General features: G+C 42.6%; 1 protein-coding gene across 1 annotated transcript in view; it reads right to left on the bottom strand.

Annotated features, from left to right (window-relative positions):
• VAPB (VAMP associated protein B and C) overlaps nt 1–16,033 on the bottom strand; it is a 35,157-nt gene extending 19,124 nt beyond the window's left edge. The window contains exon 1 of the mRNA XM_080403966.1: nt 15,714–16,033. Within this exon, the coding sequence (XP_080260092.1) occupies nt 15,714–15,771 (58 nt within the window). The 5' untranslated portion in view covers nt 15,772–16,033. The remainder of the gene's footprint in view (nt 1–15,713) is intronic.
• Between the last annotated feature and the right edge of the window lie 452 nt (nt 16,034–16,485).

The following is a 16,485-nucleotide window of genomic DNA, read 5'->3' as shown; positions in this document are numbered from 1 at the left end:
TCAGAAATGCCATACCAAAACCAGCAAGACAAGCATTTAGTGTGTATCCCCTTTTCCTTCCAAGTCTTTTTTTTTTTTTTTTCTTCTTCTAATTATTCTCATGGCTACTAGAAACGATAAACCGAAAGAAATCTTCATACAATAGCCTACCTCGCCCAAGACAGGAAACAACCATGCAGAAATAGGAAAATTCTTGGGCGTTGAGAGCACTGGCAAAGATTTCTGTATTAGTAAAGCTAGACTCAAACCACTGTCAAGTTCTGCAACATCAAGTGCAGGCAAATCAAATTCTCACAGGCTCAGTACCTAGTTGAAACTGCCAGAATCCCTCCGGTTACAGGAAAGGCTAGTTACTGATTTTCTACATGACACTGATAAACCAGACAGGTAGCATGCAACTACAGTGCTTGCTCAGATGGTAAGGAAATGTAATTACAAGAAATATAACCACACTTTGATCAACTGTCTTCTGCACAAGAGTAATTAATTTGATGCTTGAATAAAGTATCTTCATCTATCCTCAGGAATAAAAGCAAACAGGTCAAAAAAAAAAAAAAAAGCATCGAAGCTTTTCTTGCAGAAGGGACAACCTTAATATTTAAAAAGGGTGAATGATGATGATAATATGATAATAATGATGGTAATAAAAATACTAGCAGGCAACATTCCACCATCCTCTTCCTGCAGCATGGTTGGCTTAAAATAATGTTTGCTTCCTTTTCTACAAATTTAGGAGACAAATTTGTTTCCTAAGATGACATTTAATACAGCTGTAAAAGTATTACAGTCCTGCAACCTTTATCCTTGATCCAATTTGTTTTAAGTAATTAGAAGGAGACAAAACTCAAAACAATCAGACACCAAAAAATACCCAACCAGTCAAAAATGTAGCACCATTTCTGCCCGCACTCTGGAAAAGCCAATTTGCATTTATGAAACCTGGTAGCAAAAAAATAAAGCAGCAATAAAATTTTCAGATCTCATGAAACATTTCACTAAACCTGTGCCAGGTGAAACACTGAGATGTGAAAAGAGAATGAAACACAGCTGTCAAGTTTTCTCTGTTTTCTGCATGCAGAGACAGACTTTAAGTCTAATGGAAAATAACTGGGCAGAAGCAGCCATGAACTGTTAAACAAACTACCAGCATAATCCAGCAAACATTTAGGTGTGTAAAGACTACGTAGCAGATCTTCAGACAGCTCTAACTGGAAAAAGTCTAACATTTCAGCAGAAATTACTTGATGCCTAAGCATTAAGGATGCATCTTTAGTAAAAAATTACAGCTTGAGCTATTCCAGCACAGAGGGAGGGTCGTCTGTACAAAGCCCTACATATGCAGCTGCATCCTCTATAGTGCTTTACTAGTCTGCATGCTGGGATAGATTTCCTGCGGGAAATACCATGTTTTTACTTGGTTGATCCACGAATGCGTGCAGGATTTTGTGCCCCAGCATAGAGCTGCTGTTTATAATAGTAATATGACAACAATTCTGCGTGTAAAATAATTTCCAAATGGAGTTACTTATTGCTAACACAGATCATACCAAAATACTTGGCAGCAAAACCTTTCAGCAGACTGAATTAATTTCTTCTTGTCTGCTTGACATTTCCTCTTCTTTTTTGTCCACCGAACTTCAAACAGTTTCTTTAGATCAATTTTCCCCAAATTACAGGTTTTACAGATTAGCCAGCACAATTGCACTAGACCTCTGCTTTCAGCAAACTTTTGTGCAGGCATGCTCCTTATGGCACTGCTGCTCCAATACTGTAGGAAAGCAAAACAGAGCAGACAAATGGAGGGTTAAAGTGACATTACTGGTGGTTTTGAGTGTGTAAAAAAAGAAATGGACAAGAGAGTATTACTCAGGGGTAATTACGGCACGGCAGTGAAATATTATCAGCTTGGCTGGCCTGCCTTTTAAGAGCAAAGCCCATGGACTGCTAACTCAGACTGAAATGAAACCTTGACAGCCTGTTGTTAGCTTACTATAGCCTAGGTTAAGACATTCTGGGGGGAGGTTGGGGTATGGGGGGGAACTGATGCCAGGGTAAACAGAAGCTAATTCTGTACTGGAGATACACCTTTGCTTTCTGTTTGGATTTGCGCACTGCAGGTGAGCTTGGCTTGGGTATTTGGGTATTAACAGTCATATGAGACACACATCTACCCTGGAGTTTCATTGTTCAATGCAAGGCATTAGGACTTCTGGAATCATACCCACAGATATAGCAAGATAAAATGCTCTACACTTCTTTCCAATGCCTTCATCCTCATTGCAAATGGATGGACCACTTATACAAGTATATGCCTATGCCCCTAAGGCAGGCTGTAATTACAACCACAATGAATCAAGACCGTGCATCCAGATGGTACCTGGGTAAAAGCAAGAAGCTGACTCTGCAGGGAAGACTGACATACTGTGTGCCTAAACAGAAGCTGCATTAACACACACAACCTTTATTTCCTAACTTTCAAAACAAAATAATGTATTTTTGATTGTCCTTAATATTTCCACATACTTGAAACTTATATTGGGGCAGGATGCTTTCCAAATGACAACTTGCACTTCTTAAAGAAAAAAAAAAAGTACTATTTTTCTCCCATGTTTTTAAAGATCATGAGAAAAATGTCACTGGTGTCATCCCAAGGACAAAGTTATGGGAAACTAAGGGTCTGTACATGCATCATCTGACATGGGGTTGTCATGGGAGCAAGCTGTCTAGAAGGAAGAATGTAGTAAACTGAATTTGGTAGTGGAAGTTTGGAAAATTCCACAAGGGCTCAATGATATTTTCCTGCCAGTTAGAAAAAAGTCAACTTGTGTTAATGAAAACTGGGCATCTAGTGATATGCAAACTAGCAGTACTACTTAAAGAAAAGGAAACATGGCCTCATATACTCATGCAACAACAAACAGCAAGAGGTATCATGGTTCTTCATAGATTTGCTTTTCAGCAGTTTTATTTTCAAACTACAAACTGCAGCTTTCCACCCAGGAGCTACACACACAACCCTTCATGTCTGAAGATGACAGCATTATCTCAGAATTTGCCACGCTCCATCTCCTATTCAAACACCAGTGCTGTATCAATCTTTCCTAAGAGTTCCGTTCTGCAGTGTGCTGCATCATAACATCCTGGATCATTTTAGTAAGAATACAGAAGCCTGGGAATTAGGTCAAAAGAATATGATGTCAGCTTTGTTTAAAATTTAAGTAACTTTCATTGCAATAAAAATTGCCCACAGTTGTACAAGCAAATCCAGGCCAGTAACTTTTTGATCAGCACAGTACTTAAGTATAAGTTTCTTGCCACTCACTACTCACAGTAGCCACGTTACACACCTACATCATTTGTACTGAATCTTAATATAATTATTTTCACCTTAACCGAAATTCCATGCTTTAGCTTGGCAAATAAACAATCCTTATACACATCTACTTTCAGTGCAGCAAGAACACTGCTGTTGCACTGTTTGGCATGTGAAAGCAGTCAGCAGTAGCATCAGCAGAGGCACTGGCTTGGGCAGGAACATTCAAACCAGGCACAGTCCTCTGCAGATTTGTATGTGCAAATACTACTACATCTTTAAAATTAACTACACACAGTAGGTGAGCCACAGTCCTAGGGTTGCTTTATGCCTGCATCAGTCCATCTCACTGCTAAAGGGGAGGTGGGATAACTTCTAATCTCCACCAACTGCTTGTGCTAGCTGCACCAGTGCTCATCTGCTTGCGCTGAGCTGAAAATTAATCCACTTAGAAGACAGGGAGGGAGGGAGGGGGCAGCAGCGGAGAGACAAAGGAGAATCAGTTTTCAGCCAGATCAAGCAGCACTCAGACACTGGCATCAGGGAAACTGCACCTTTGCACACAGCATTCTGCCAAATTGAGAGAACAAGGTCTCATATTTAGTAGGTTAAAGCTAGCACATCTAGGCATACGTGCTGCAGTCACACTTCTAGTGTTGGCATACTTGTTGAAAGTAATTAAGGCACGTGCTTAATTTTTTTGTGCTTAAATCTAATGCAAATTCTCCTATGTGTAAAACCAGGCATCCCCTGAAAAATTCAGTGAACTGGTGCTTTTCAGAGCAAAGGCACTACTGGCAGGAGCACTTGATAGAATCGTAATCATGTTAAACTGGCAACCGCTGATCAACAAGATTAACAAAAATTCTCATCAAGCTGCCCATGTTATTCCCAGAATGTTTCAGATGCGCTTTCATCACTTTCCCTCAACAACTTTTGCCACCCCAACTCAGCCCCACAGACACATATCCAAAAGCAAGGTAACTGGAAACAGGCAGAAATACAGGCAGAGCTTCTAGTGAGACAACCCCTTTTGTACTTCTTTTGTCGAAAGCAACAATAGGAGTGGAAGGATGTATTTCACCATGGTTTAATCCCATTGATGTGTCAGATGAAAGTCATTAATCACCTGACATATTAATCAGCCACAGAAAAGTAACCAAGGTATCTTTAATAAGGGAGATGGTGAAAAGCAGTAGAAGGGAAATTTAAACTGTTTTGTGGCTATTCTCAAGAGCCCAAATCCTACATGTTGATATGCCCCGACTAGTAGATGTCCACATGGAGCAGTAATTCATCCAGCAAAAGAGCTACATTGACCCTGCATGTGTGAGTGGAGAGGGTGGGGGTTGAACATGATACTTCAGGCTCCCTTCACCATCACACACACCATGCTGGCTCCTGCTCCCACGGCGTGAAGTGTCCCCCCACCAGCTCGGTCAGCCCCTCACACTGGCGGTGCACCTTGCCCTGCTCTACCGTGTACAAACCTGCCGCAGTCCTACGTGACAGTGTATAAGCACCACTAACAAAACAACCACCACTCAAGAACACAGTCATCTCTCTATCTCAGTATTTCAGCCTTTCTACTTATAACTTTTCTTATCATCATACCTGAGTTGTTTCTCAGTTCCTTTACTGTGCTTCTGATAGTAACCAAATGATTTCATTTTATATCCACAATTTCTCCAATTTTATTTCTGGGGGTGTCTTATCAGCAGTAGAGAGAGACAGTCAAAATAAAAATGCTAGCGATGAGCAAGAGGTTCAGTAACAGGTGTAGACTTGACTTACCGTACACTGCTTTTTGAAGTTATATATAAAGTTTATGACCTTTGAAGATACACACTAAAATGAAAAAAGCAGAAATGTCAAGCAAGACATCTTGAGCTATCAGCCAGGTGCCTGCAAATCAAGAACACCCAAGATCCAATCAAACTCTCCCACCATCTTACTTGTCTTTAGACAAATCACTTAAAGGCTTGATCTTCTGCTATTAAGAGCCTTAAGAGTTGACAGCAGCTCCACAACAGAAGCAGGTTTGGACCCTTACAGTTTTCCTCTCTGTGAAGTCAGGAGAATACTTATCTAATTACAGAGAATCTTGTGAAGATTAGTGTTTTAAAAAGTACTGTATGCCAAATTTTAATCATCATCATCATCTGGCTCTGGAGACATTCATAATTAAGTGAGCATCCACAACTTTTGAAATCAAAGAAATCAAAGAAAGAGAAACAAGAAGCATCATGTTGCATAAACATCTGCTTTCACAAGTAATACACTGAGAGGACCCAACAACCCACAACCCCAGATTTGGTAATTATTTTAAAGAAAAACTTAGGCCACTCTTAATGCTTCTATAAACCACTCACAAACCTTTCAATCTCAGCTCAGATTTCAAATGGAAGTAGCCAGAAAACCCCACCCCTGTGGAATCAATTCCTTTACTCTTACCATGACTGTCCTCACCCTAAAGGGCCCTTGAAGCAAAGTGACAGGAGGGAAGTGGTCACTTCCACTTCTGCTGTGTCAAACAGTAGAAGCCCTGATGAAAAAACATTTAAAAATAGATGTGCCATGCAAATCACTCCCCATGCAATAGCTGATGCATTAATTTTTTTAAGATGTATGCAATCAATAAAATTATCTAAGAGAAAAAAAAGCGTAGGAAAACAAGAAAATTACATGATACAGATGCCAAAGGTGGAGCAAGGTTGATAGTAAATTATTCCACTTGGATGGATTAATCTCTGTCCTCCTCTGGCCTATCTTTTTCCCAGAGCATGCCTCATGCTGAATAGGGGAACAACAAAAAACCCCAAACCTCAAAACAACAACAACAAAAAAAACCCAAAACCCAAATATGAGACTGAAGACTATTCTCAGGGTATCTACTAGTATGTAACTTTTGTCCTTTTATTCCTCAGAGGATCACTAAAAGTTTGACTTCACAGTTGTAAGAAACGAGAGGCCACACATAAGCATGCCAAGAAACATGAAAGAATATGTCCTTCAAATAATTTTGGTAGAGTGCCATTTGTTTTTTCCAACTGGTCTCTACAGAGTTTTATTACACCCAAACATTACTTACAGCAATCTTCAGCAACAAAACCGCACAACATACAATATTTTCTCTACATCCTAAACTTAAAACAGATTTCTGCACACAATTCATAAACAAGAGACTAATGGCAGAGCTGGCTAGCTTTTAGAGGCATATCTCTGTTTCAACTATGCTTTCATATTCTTTCAGAACCGAATGCCAAACATATCGTATTACTTTGCTCACTCACAAATATCACATGTACCAACTCTCTCCAGGTATGAAAACAGCTCAGAAAATAGCAGCATACTATCTTTTGACAGCGCAATAGTAGCCACACCTCCTTCGATAAGCATGGCATGGCAAAATGTAACAGTAAGACAACTACTCACCCTATGTGGCTAGAAGCCTCATTCATGGGGGCTGCTGGGTGGGTATTGAAAGGGTGCAGAACCAAAGCACAGCCCCCCAGGGAGAAGAGGGGATGCAACTTCGAGAGTGGAGCCTAGCATGATGATGGCCTGATGTGCAAGCTGCCCTGGCAAAACCAGTGCTGAAGACAGAATTCAATGTAGAGTCAATCTCCCTGGAAGAAGCATCGTGATTTTAACCACCGTCCCCAACTACACTTTTTATTGTACTTCTTGAGAAGTCATTTTTCCTGGACTGATGTATTTCATCACTAATCTCCATTTCAAATGAACAGTAAAATGGTAGGGAAAGAGCATCTTAACTGCTCAAATTTTATGCTCATATATACTCCTCGAACAGACAAATTTAATGTGCAATTTAAACAGCAACTGAGCAAATATTTTAAGTGCAAAACTATGCATAAATTGGAAATACCAAAACAAGCAAAATCAGAGGGTTTGGGATGCACGATAAGTAGCTGCTTTTCTAGTAAGTTTAAAAAAAAAATTACAGGCAGTGAGATACTAACTATAGCTACAAATAAGAAAGGAATCCTGAATTTAGCAAGATACGTTTCTGAGGAGCCACTTGAAAACTAATCTATTAACTGTGCTCTCAGGATCAAAGGAAAGAAAGTAAAACACCAAACAAAAACCAAATCAGAAATTTAGTCAGAAGCAGTGATAAAACTTAATCAGGAAAAAAATACCTGACAGCTTACACTGTCTGGCACAGAACAAGATAGAGATGTGAAGTTGCATCCTCCAAACCTAATAAACCTCCGTAAGTGTTATCTGCACCACCGTATGACGTCAGTAAGTATAGTGTAAAAACAGCTATACACCCCCACCCCCCAAAAAAAAAATCATCTTACTGCCGTTACACTTTTGCTCCTAGTCTGGTAAAAATGTAGGAAGGTCAGAAGACAAGACCTTGCAAACCAGGGGAAATTATGCACACAAGTATTTTGAGAAGAAGAAGATGCAAATATATTGTTAATTCACATACAGCAAGCAGCAGCAGTTGCAAATATAAACAGGCAACAGTGGCAGTCCAAACATGAAGCTGCATATGGGAGAGCTGAACTTCTGCTTGTGTGAAACATTAGAACCACCAGTTAAGGATGAAGTAACTGGTTAGATAAAAAGGAGCAGTCATAGGAGAAAAAAAAAAAGTTAAATTATTTATTTTTTAAGAAGAATTACATAGGTATTTGACATGCCTTCTACAAGCACAACTAACTTGAATTAGGTCTTTGAAATTGTTTGCAAAAACATAAGATTTGGCTCCATAGCAAGCCCCACACCTACATGATTTTATAATTTGCATCATAAGTAACTGGATCACCAGGCAAACCTCCCCCTTGTCTATTTTTTCCACGCCTGGTGGAAACCAACCAAGAAAACAGGATTAAATTTAGAACGATAAAATCTTTAATCCACAGCACCATGGAATGAGGGGCTTCGTTTACAGCTCTGAGAACTAGACACCAAAGGAGTTTTTTAGTAAAGAGATTATTTTCATAAAGTATTTATAATAACATTGGATAAAGTACTGCAGGCAGCAGCAGTACCCAGTTTGTACAAATGTTTTTGAGGCCAGAAAAAGTTGAAGCAAGCAATTTTCAAAACAACTTTAGTACATAAAGGGTAGAGTTGGTCAACTCTCAGTCTGGATTGTCTTGCTAGTGTAAACACTCAATCACTTCAATCGATGTACATTTTAATCCTGCACTGAATTAAACATGGCAATGGTGATTCCCTTTGCATACATTTTCAATGACAGCACAACTGTGACAGCTGTTCCAGACTGATGGCACAATCCCTCTTTACAGAAGGTTGCCTAGCAGGCCAAGCTTTAAATTCAACAACATCCCAGACATCTCAGAAAATATCCTATACGCCTCTACAGACACCTGAGTCTACAAAGCATGTATGAAAGGAATTATATATTGAATAAATATTGGCTCAAATGCCAAAGGAAGAGACTTGGCATGAGTCTGGCCTCTAGTTTAGGTAAACAGGTATTTTAATATTTAAATATTCATATATGTATGTAGAATAGGCTTTCCTTCTGCCTCTGGTCATCACACAGGAAGACAATTAAAGGAGGCCTCAGTTTACTTCTGGTAAGAACTATGACACCAGTGTCAGAGTTTCTTATGCAGAGAAGAGAGAGGTCTAACTAGAAAAAGAGTTCCTAACTGGGAAAGAGTCCCATACCTAACAAATTAGTGAGGATTTACTTGGAGTACAAGAAAAAACAAACAAAAAACAACACCCCAAAAAAACCCTGGCTCGCAGCAGCACGATCATAATGTTAAAGATCACGTTCCCTACCAATACAACGATGAAATTTAAGTCTGAAACAACAGCTGTTACCACAAACAAAACTGTGGCAAACATCATCAAGAAAGCTTTCAAAGCCAACCAACTACACTGACAGAAAAAGCTAAAAGGCTGTTATTGTACCAACTACAAAATGCATTCAGTAGTTATTAGCTGTTCCCAGCAGGGAGCAAACATAAGACCAATATGGTAACAAGATAGTAGAAAATGAGTGTGACTGCAAGATGTGGGCAGAATTAGCAAGGGTCATTTGACTCCTGCATTGTCTCCAGCTAGGCAGAAAGCTATGTTTAGAGGTACTCCAAAAGCAAGAAACAAAACAAACCCTCAGTCACCCAGTTTTCTGCAAAAATTGCATTATAATATACGTAGAAGGTGCTCATTTGATTCAAAATTCATTTGATGCACTCAATACCTTCCAGAGCTGGGTGCATACAACAAATTAAGCTTCTTTTAAAACCGGGTATTTGTTCATAGATGTAAGCTGACCTGAGCTCATAAAGTTGGATCATTCACTATGGTGATGATGCCTTTTTTCCAGCTGAGTTTCAAAACAGATCTGACCATCTATTTAAAGTCTGTAATTTTTACCATCCTAATTCCAAATTATAGTGCAATTAAACAAAAATCAGCCTTGTATTTAAAGGTAGCTAACATATTTTAAAAGAAACAAAGCACTGTGTGACTACTGGTAAGTTTTTAATTTATAAAACTTATGAAGTGAGGAAAAAGGCAATCATCATTTCATTTCCACTGAGAAAGAACTATCAGAAACTCCTGTGCAAACTTCTACTCCACATTCCTCTTTCACAGGTGCTAAGACATTGCACATGGCATGCAGGGTGGCAGTTGAGAAATAGTTTACTCCTAAGCTTCCATGTGAGCCTGCACCCACTATGATACATTACCTGTGTCTTTATTTTGACATGACAGCCACGCTCCTAGGACTTAAGCCAGCCACCCCTTACCTTCCATTTACTTAAGTATTTTCAATATAATTTGTAATCAAATATATTTTCTGAAGTGATGAATAGAGGACACATCCCATCAGCCAAATCAGACTGGCAGTCTGCCACTCTGATGAGCTTTAAATAACACACGTGACAAACTTTTTCATGTATCATTGCAATGCTTCCATAGCTCAAAGTGAGCTGAAAATTGATGCACAAACATGAGATTCCCAAGGAACAGGAAATTATGAATTGATGTGTTCCATCCCTTACAATAAAGACAAGCAGTCAATCATATTAAAACCACAAAATCCCACAAAACTAAGAGAAGTAACCACCAAGTAACAGTTGCTCATGCTGATTTTATCACTGCATTAGGACCTTCCTTGAAATAGTAATGCTTTGATCCCATTAATGCTCAGTACTTCAGCTGCAGTTCTGAAAATCTAGGCAGTACAAAATTATTCAGAAGTCCTTAACTCATAAGTCACATTGGCCAAAGCCTTCAAGCAGATTGTGAGATTTTTGGAAATATATCTTGAGACCTAAATACATTAATTAAATTTAACAGAAAATGCAGCTAAACCTCCCTGACTGCTTCACACATCTCAAATAACTGTTATTTGGCTCTCTAATAATCCTATTCAAAGTTTCAAATTTCTGTTAGCCCACACGTGTACAATTCCTCCCCTCTTTCCCAGTGGACTTGTTAGTGTCATGTCTCTAGTGTACAGGACACCAGCAGATTAAGGAAGCTCAACAGAAGCACTATCTCCAACATACTTTAACTTTCAAAAAAATGAGATGTCACAAGACACAATGCATCGCTATCTTGCTTTTATCTCCAGTTCTTCTCCTCCAAACACTGCTCTTTTAAAGTTAAGTCTATGCAAAGTGATGAAGTAATTAAAAAACTAACGGTGCACATGAAATTAGAATAATTCAGCGAGATGCAGCAAGTCTGTACAACTATAATGAACACTTAATAGTTAGAATAAGCTATTGGTTTTAGCTAAGTTGCAAGAATAGCGAGCATAACATGAACTGTAAATATTTAAATGTCACCAGAAAATGACTAATTTTGTTTGATAATTGGGCTACATAATTAGATTTGTTTAGATTTAGGAAGCCTGCCTGTTATTTAAACATTATGTCCGCTTTTTAAGTGTCTGACTTGATAATCAAATTCAACTATGTGGACAGATGTGAAAGTTTACTCGTATTTAATGCAGTAACAATGATTTCACTAGGAATCAGGCTAGACAAAGTGAAGCATGGACTGATAAATTTTCCAGCAGAAACGTAGACAGCCATTGACACAGCAGCTTTCAAAGAGTAAAGAAACCCTAGGACTGACTGCCATTATGCTGTGAACACCGGGAAGGCTTTCATAGTTTAAAGAAAACCGCATATAAATTTTCAGCTTAAAAGATATGTATTAATTACATGTAACAGATAACTTCTCACAACACTGCCAGTATTTTACGTCCTTAAACACAGCCTGTTCCAGTGGCAGTGACTAGAAATCCCTACTTATCCAATACAGAACAAACCAGCACAGAGTCAAATCCCTCTGAATATCTTCAGTGCAGGAGTGCTTCAATCATTACAGACAGATCCTGACAGGGACAAAGATGGAATTATTAGTTTAGTTGCAATGTCTGACTAAGTCCTTAACTTCTCTTCTGAGACCTGACAACCGCAGGTTCAGTGAAGACTATAATCTTACACTCCAAACGTTACTGAACTGTTGGACTGGAGAGCCTTAGCCTAGCGCCTGGTAAAAACTGGATATTCATGTCAGACACAGGAGGTTTTGCACACCTACACTGCAATGCACAGATCTGACTATAGTTTACACAGACTTTCCTGAAAGAGCTCAAACTTACCTTATTCGGGAGCAGCAGCCACCTAACCACAGTAATGCAGGTTACACAGGCTGCATGGGACTGTGGCTGAACACTAAATGCTTCACTTGCAGCGCTGCAGATGCACTGTTGGACTGTGCAGATCTATAGGGGCCAAGGCCACACCTTTGGACTATAGCTCTGATGCACCCAGGGGACACAGTCGAGCAAGTGACAGGTGACAGCTTGGAAACAACACTGCCAGGCCTCAGGCCAGGTCTGAATCAGTACTATTGGGACTGGAGAGTATTGGCTATTCTGGTTTATTGCTGTGCCCTCTGCAGAAAGCAAAGTTACACAGTGACATATTGCATACGTGCAGGTGCAAAATCACACACTGGGGACAGGAAACAGCATTTCCAACCGGCAGCAACTTGCACGGTTTTGCGAGGAATGCATCCCGCGTTTGGCAGTACTGCTATCTGCCACTTGGGGCGCACCGCAACAGAGTGCTGAGTCACAAGTCCAGCCTAACCTGTGGCAAACCTCTAAAAACGTCGCTGAAATGTACCTCAGCCCACGCCACCTCGGGTTTTGTGCTTGTCCCCTACTAAATACCACTCCCGACGCTCTGCATCTGCAAAAAATGCAGCAGCGTTTCAAACACCTAAAATCCCAGGCAAGTTTCTAAAACTCTTTACATTTAAGAAAATTTTACTTGCTGACACTAAACAAATTAACTCTATTCCAGACAGGCACATTATGCTGAAATGACAGATCAGCCTCACTGGGTAGCCGTCCTATAAAAGGCATGAGGCAGTGCCCTGCAGCACTAGGGTGGCACTGTCATTAACAGCTGCACCAAAAAGCACCTAGCAAAAGGGGCCAGAACTGCACACCCTTGCCTAAGTCTAAATCTAGTAATTCCTGAAGTCAGAGCCTTGAACACTGCAATCTAACTAATTCTTGGCAGGTTATCGGATGTCATCTCCTAGATTAAAAAAATTAAAAGGGAAAAAAAAAAAAGATAAAGGAAATATAAATGTAAATGGTGTTGTATGTAACAACAACAGTCTTTTTTACCGCTCATTACCAATAAAGTCTGAGCAGTAAACCTAGCTTTCCCACGTAGGCTGCAAGTCTACATCAACCAAGATGTGGAGGAAGTCACTGGAAAGACAGTAAAGCTCCTATTTCACATGGCATCAAAGACCAGGGCAGGGAAACGGGCACCTCCGGCCACATAATGGTGTCCTGCCTCCCACTATTCACAGCTGCATTTCACACAGCACATGCTGATGCTATTTTGGAGCATGTGTGTGATGGTGTAGGAGATGTGAGGTGGGGAGGAAAGACACCCCCTGCTCATATTCACACACTGCAAAAAAAAATATTCCAGAATGAAAAACTCCTTTGATATTTTTGCAAACAAGTCACAAACACAGTATTTTGAAACAGAGTATCAAACAAATCTAGGTTCACTGCAAACCAAGGGGCAAAAGCTTCTTAAAAAAAGGTCTTTGATCCTTTACAAATGAAAGTGCTGGCTAAAGCAGGTTGGTGACAACCCTGTAGTGACTGGGACACATTACAGAAGAAATCCTCGCTTAGGTATCTTACTCCCCACATCATTTTGCAGACCTAATACTCCCCTCTAGATTTTGTATTTAAGAACTACAGAAAGCACTTTTAACAGCATCAGAGGTAACTATTTTATGCTTTTTCCTATCTGTATACATTTTTATTTGATCCATTCCCAGTGCCTGTGGAACTTGGTTTGCAGTCCTACCTTACTGCCATTGCTGTCCTGCATTAAGCATCAGATCCTTCAGCACACACTAGCAGGGAAGCACAACCGTACCTGTTAGCAGCACTACTGACCTCTGTCAGTTTGCATCCACTTGTACAGGGCAAAGTAATGCTCTGGAAATAAATGCAACTATTTGCAAAGGTGAGAAAATCATTACTGCCATATTACCAGGCAATACGCCACCACAAAACCAGTAGGACAAGAAATGCTTAGGACAGAATTTACTTTGGTAATACTTCAAATTGGCCTTTCCTGAATGAAGGACAGCGGTCAGCACTGCTTGTTAGAAAGGACCGTAACACAGAATTTATTGCCAAGGCATATGAAGGCTATACACAGCATTAAGTCTGTTTGAACATCAATATTTTAAACATACTTCTAAACTTAAGCCATTTAATAGCTGCAGTTAGTCAAGTAACATCTTATGTTTTAAGGAGTATATGCTGCTGGCTAAAGATTTGGCAATCAAAATCTATATGGTTAGTTGATTTAACTTCAACGGTTATTGATTATTTAGCCCAGAACCTCAACTGAAAAGACAGGCAGCCTGACAAATTATCTTTATTTCAACAAAACACAGAGCTTGGCTAGGTTTCTACCTATGATGAAGTGCAAAAACCCCCTGAAACCCTGAATCACAATTATGTCTCATTAGCAAGTCAGTACCAGTTATGGCCCCACTTTTTGCCCACCTGAGTTTGGATTCGCTTGGTTTTTGAAAGCAGTATTACTCAGAACAAGAACTGATTTTCATCTGATCATACTTAACATGAAGAACATTAAAACAACAATAGTTTCCCTCTTAAGCATGTTTGATACTGCTGCCATAACAACACGCAAATACCTCAGCTTGCAACAAAGATATATTCATTCCACCCAGTGTTTATTACCATGGCTTTGATAACTCCACTTTATATTACTACTGCCAATATATTTACTAATAAAAACACATAAAGACTTCCCCTACATTTGAAAAGGTACATAAGAGCTTCTATAAGTATTATTTTTACTAGAAACCAGTAAAGAAATCTGGTTTGTTTGGTTGTTTTTTTTTAAAATGTGTATTTGCCAGATATTCAAATGAAGCTATAAAGCACCTCTGACTCTAGCAGCATAAATAAACTTGCTGAATGCTTATTTGTAATCCCAGAATATTGTATTACAGTAGTGCTGTCAGGCTACACGACAAGAATTCCAATGCTAGCGAAAATTCAAACCCATTCAAGATTTTTATTTAAAGAACGGACGGATTTTCGCGCACCCAGCGTATTCACGATTGATTTACCTAGATAGCTTGTCAAATTATAATAACAGGAGAAAGGCAGGAAGCGCTGGCCGGCGGCCCTGCGCCTTCCGCCCGGGCCCGGCCGAACCTCCCGCACCTCACGCCCGGCCTGACAGCGCGGGGAGGGCTCGGCAGCCCCCGCCGCAGGGCCGGGGTCTCGGCACCGCCGAGCGTCCACACCTCCTCCCCTGCCACCGCACCTCCGCGGAGGCCGAGGGCCGCTCCCGCCGCCTGGGATACCCCCCCCCCCCAGCCCGGGAGGCCCCGCGTGGCTCAGGGCGCTGTCCGCAGCCCTCGGCCCGCACCCCGCGGGGGAACGCGCCTGCCCGGGGCGCGCTGACCCGCTGCTGGCCGCAGAAGGCGGCGGCCCGGACGCCCCCCCCCCCCCTCCCCTCAGGCCGCCCTCGGCCCTGCAGCAGCCGCCCGCGGCGCGGGTGGGGGCGGGTGGCGCAGCCGCGGCAGAGGCAGGCCCGGCGGAGACCCCCGCGGCAGCCTCAGGGGGCTGGGGGGGGCTCCTCGCCCCGCGGCAGGCGGGGGAGCCCCGGCAGGGCGGGGGGCGGCGGCGGCCGCGGCGCTGAAGGACATTTTAGCGGCTGGTCATTTTAGCCCCGGCCCCCGGAAAATGGCTGCCGCTGGAGCGGGGCCTGCGAGCGGCCGCCGGCCTAGCGCGGGGAGGCGGCGGGGGGCGGCGACGGCCGCCTCGTACCTTTGAATTTGAGCTCGTGCTGCGGTTCGAGGCTGAGGACCTGCTCCGCTTTCGCCATGTTCCTCCTCCTCGGCGGTGGCGGCACCAGGCGGAGAGAGGAAGGGACGGGGAGGGAGGGGAAGGAAGGGGGGAGGGAGGGGAGGAGGGAAGGCGGGCGGGCAGGCGCCGGGGGTGGGCGCGCCCGGCTGCTCTATCCGGCCCCCGCCGAGCGGCCCCGGAGCGGCGAAGGGAGAAGCGCTGCGGGCGGCGGAGGGGGGCGGGCCTCGGGGTGCGGGCGGCGGCTCGGCGGCTCCCGGCGCGCACGCTGCCCGGGCACGGCCGCGGGGAGAGGGCGGGAGGCGGGCCGGGGGCGGGGTGATGCAGCACGGCGGGCCCAGAGAGAGGCTGCGGCTGACGTCTGCCGCCGGCACCGCCGCCCGCCTCCCGCCGCGGTGAGGGGGCCGGCCCGGCCCGGCCACCCCTCGGCTCCCTGCGCGCCGCGGCCCGCACTGGCTGCCGGTAGGTGCCGGGCCGCGGGCCGTCTGCCTCCTTGGTAGGGTGCTCGGCCGGCTCCGAAGCTTCTCCCTGCACCTGTAACCTCATGAACGAGAAAGAGATCTCATTAATATTAATGAAGTCCAGTCACCACAGAAAATCACTACTGGCAATAAATGCAGCACTTCGGCCGGCGGCGGGGAAGGAACGTTCTAGCCCCCGGACAGTCCCAGCAGCCCATACCAGGCTACAGGAAAGACCTAACTTTTTAAAAAATAAAACCAGGATTTCAGATCAT

This window comes from Falco punctatus (assembly GCF_963210335.1).
Source record: "Falco punctatus genome assembly, chromosome: 10".
NCBI classification, from domain to species: Eukaryota; Metazoa; Chordata; class Aves; order Falconiformes; family Falconidae; genus Falco; species Falco punctatus.
The sequence above is the reverse complement of the archived record's forward strand: the minus strand, read 5'-3'. Positions and strand labels throughout refer to the sequence as shown.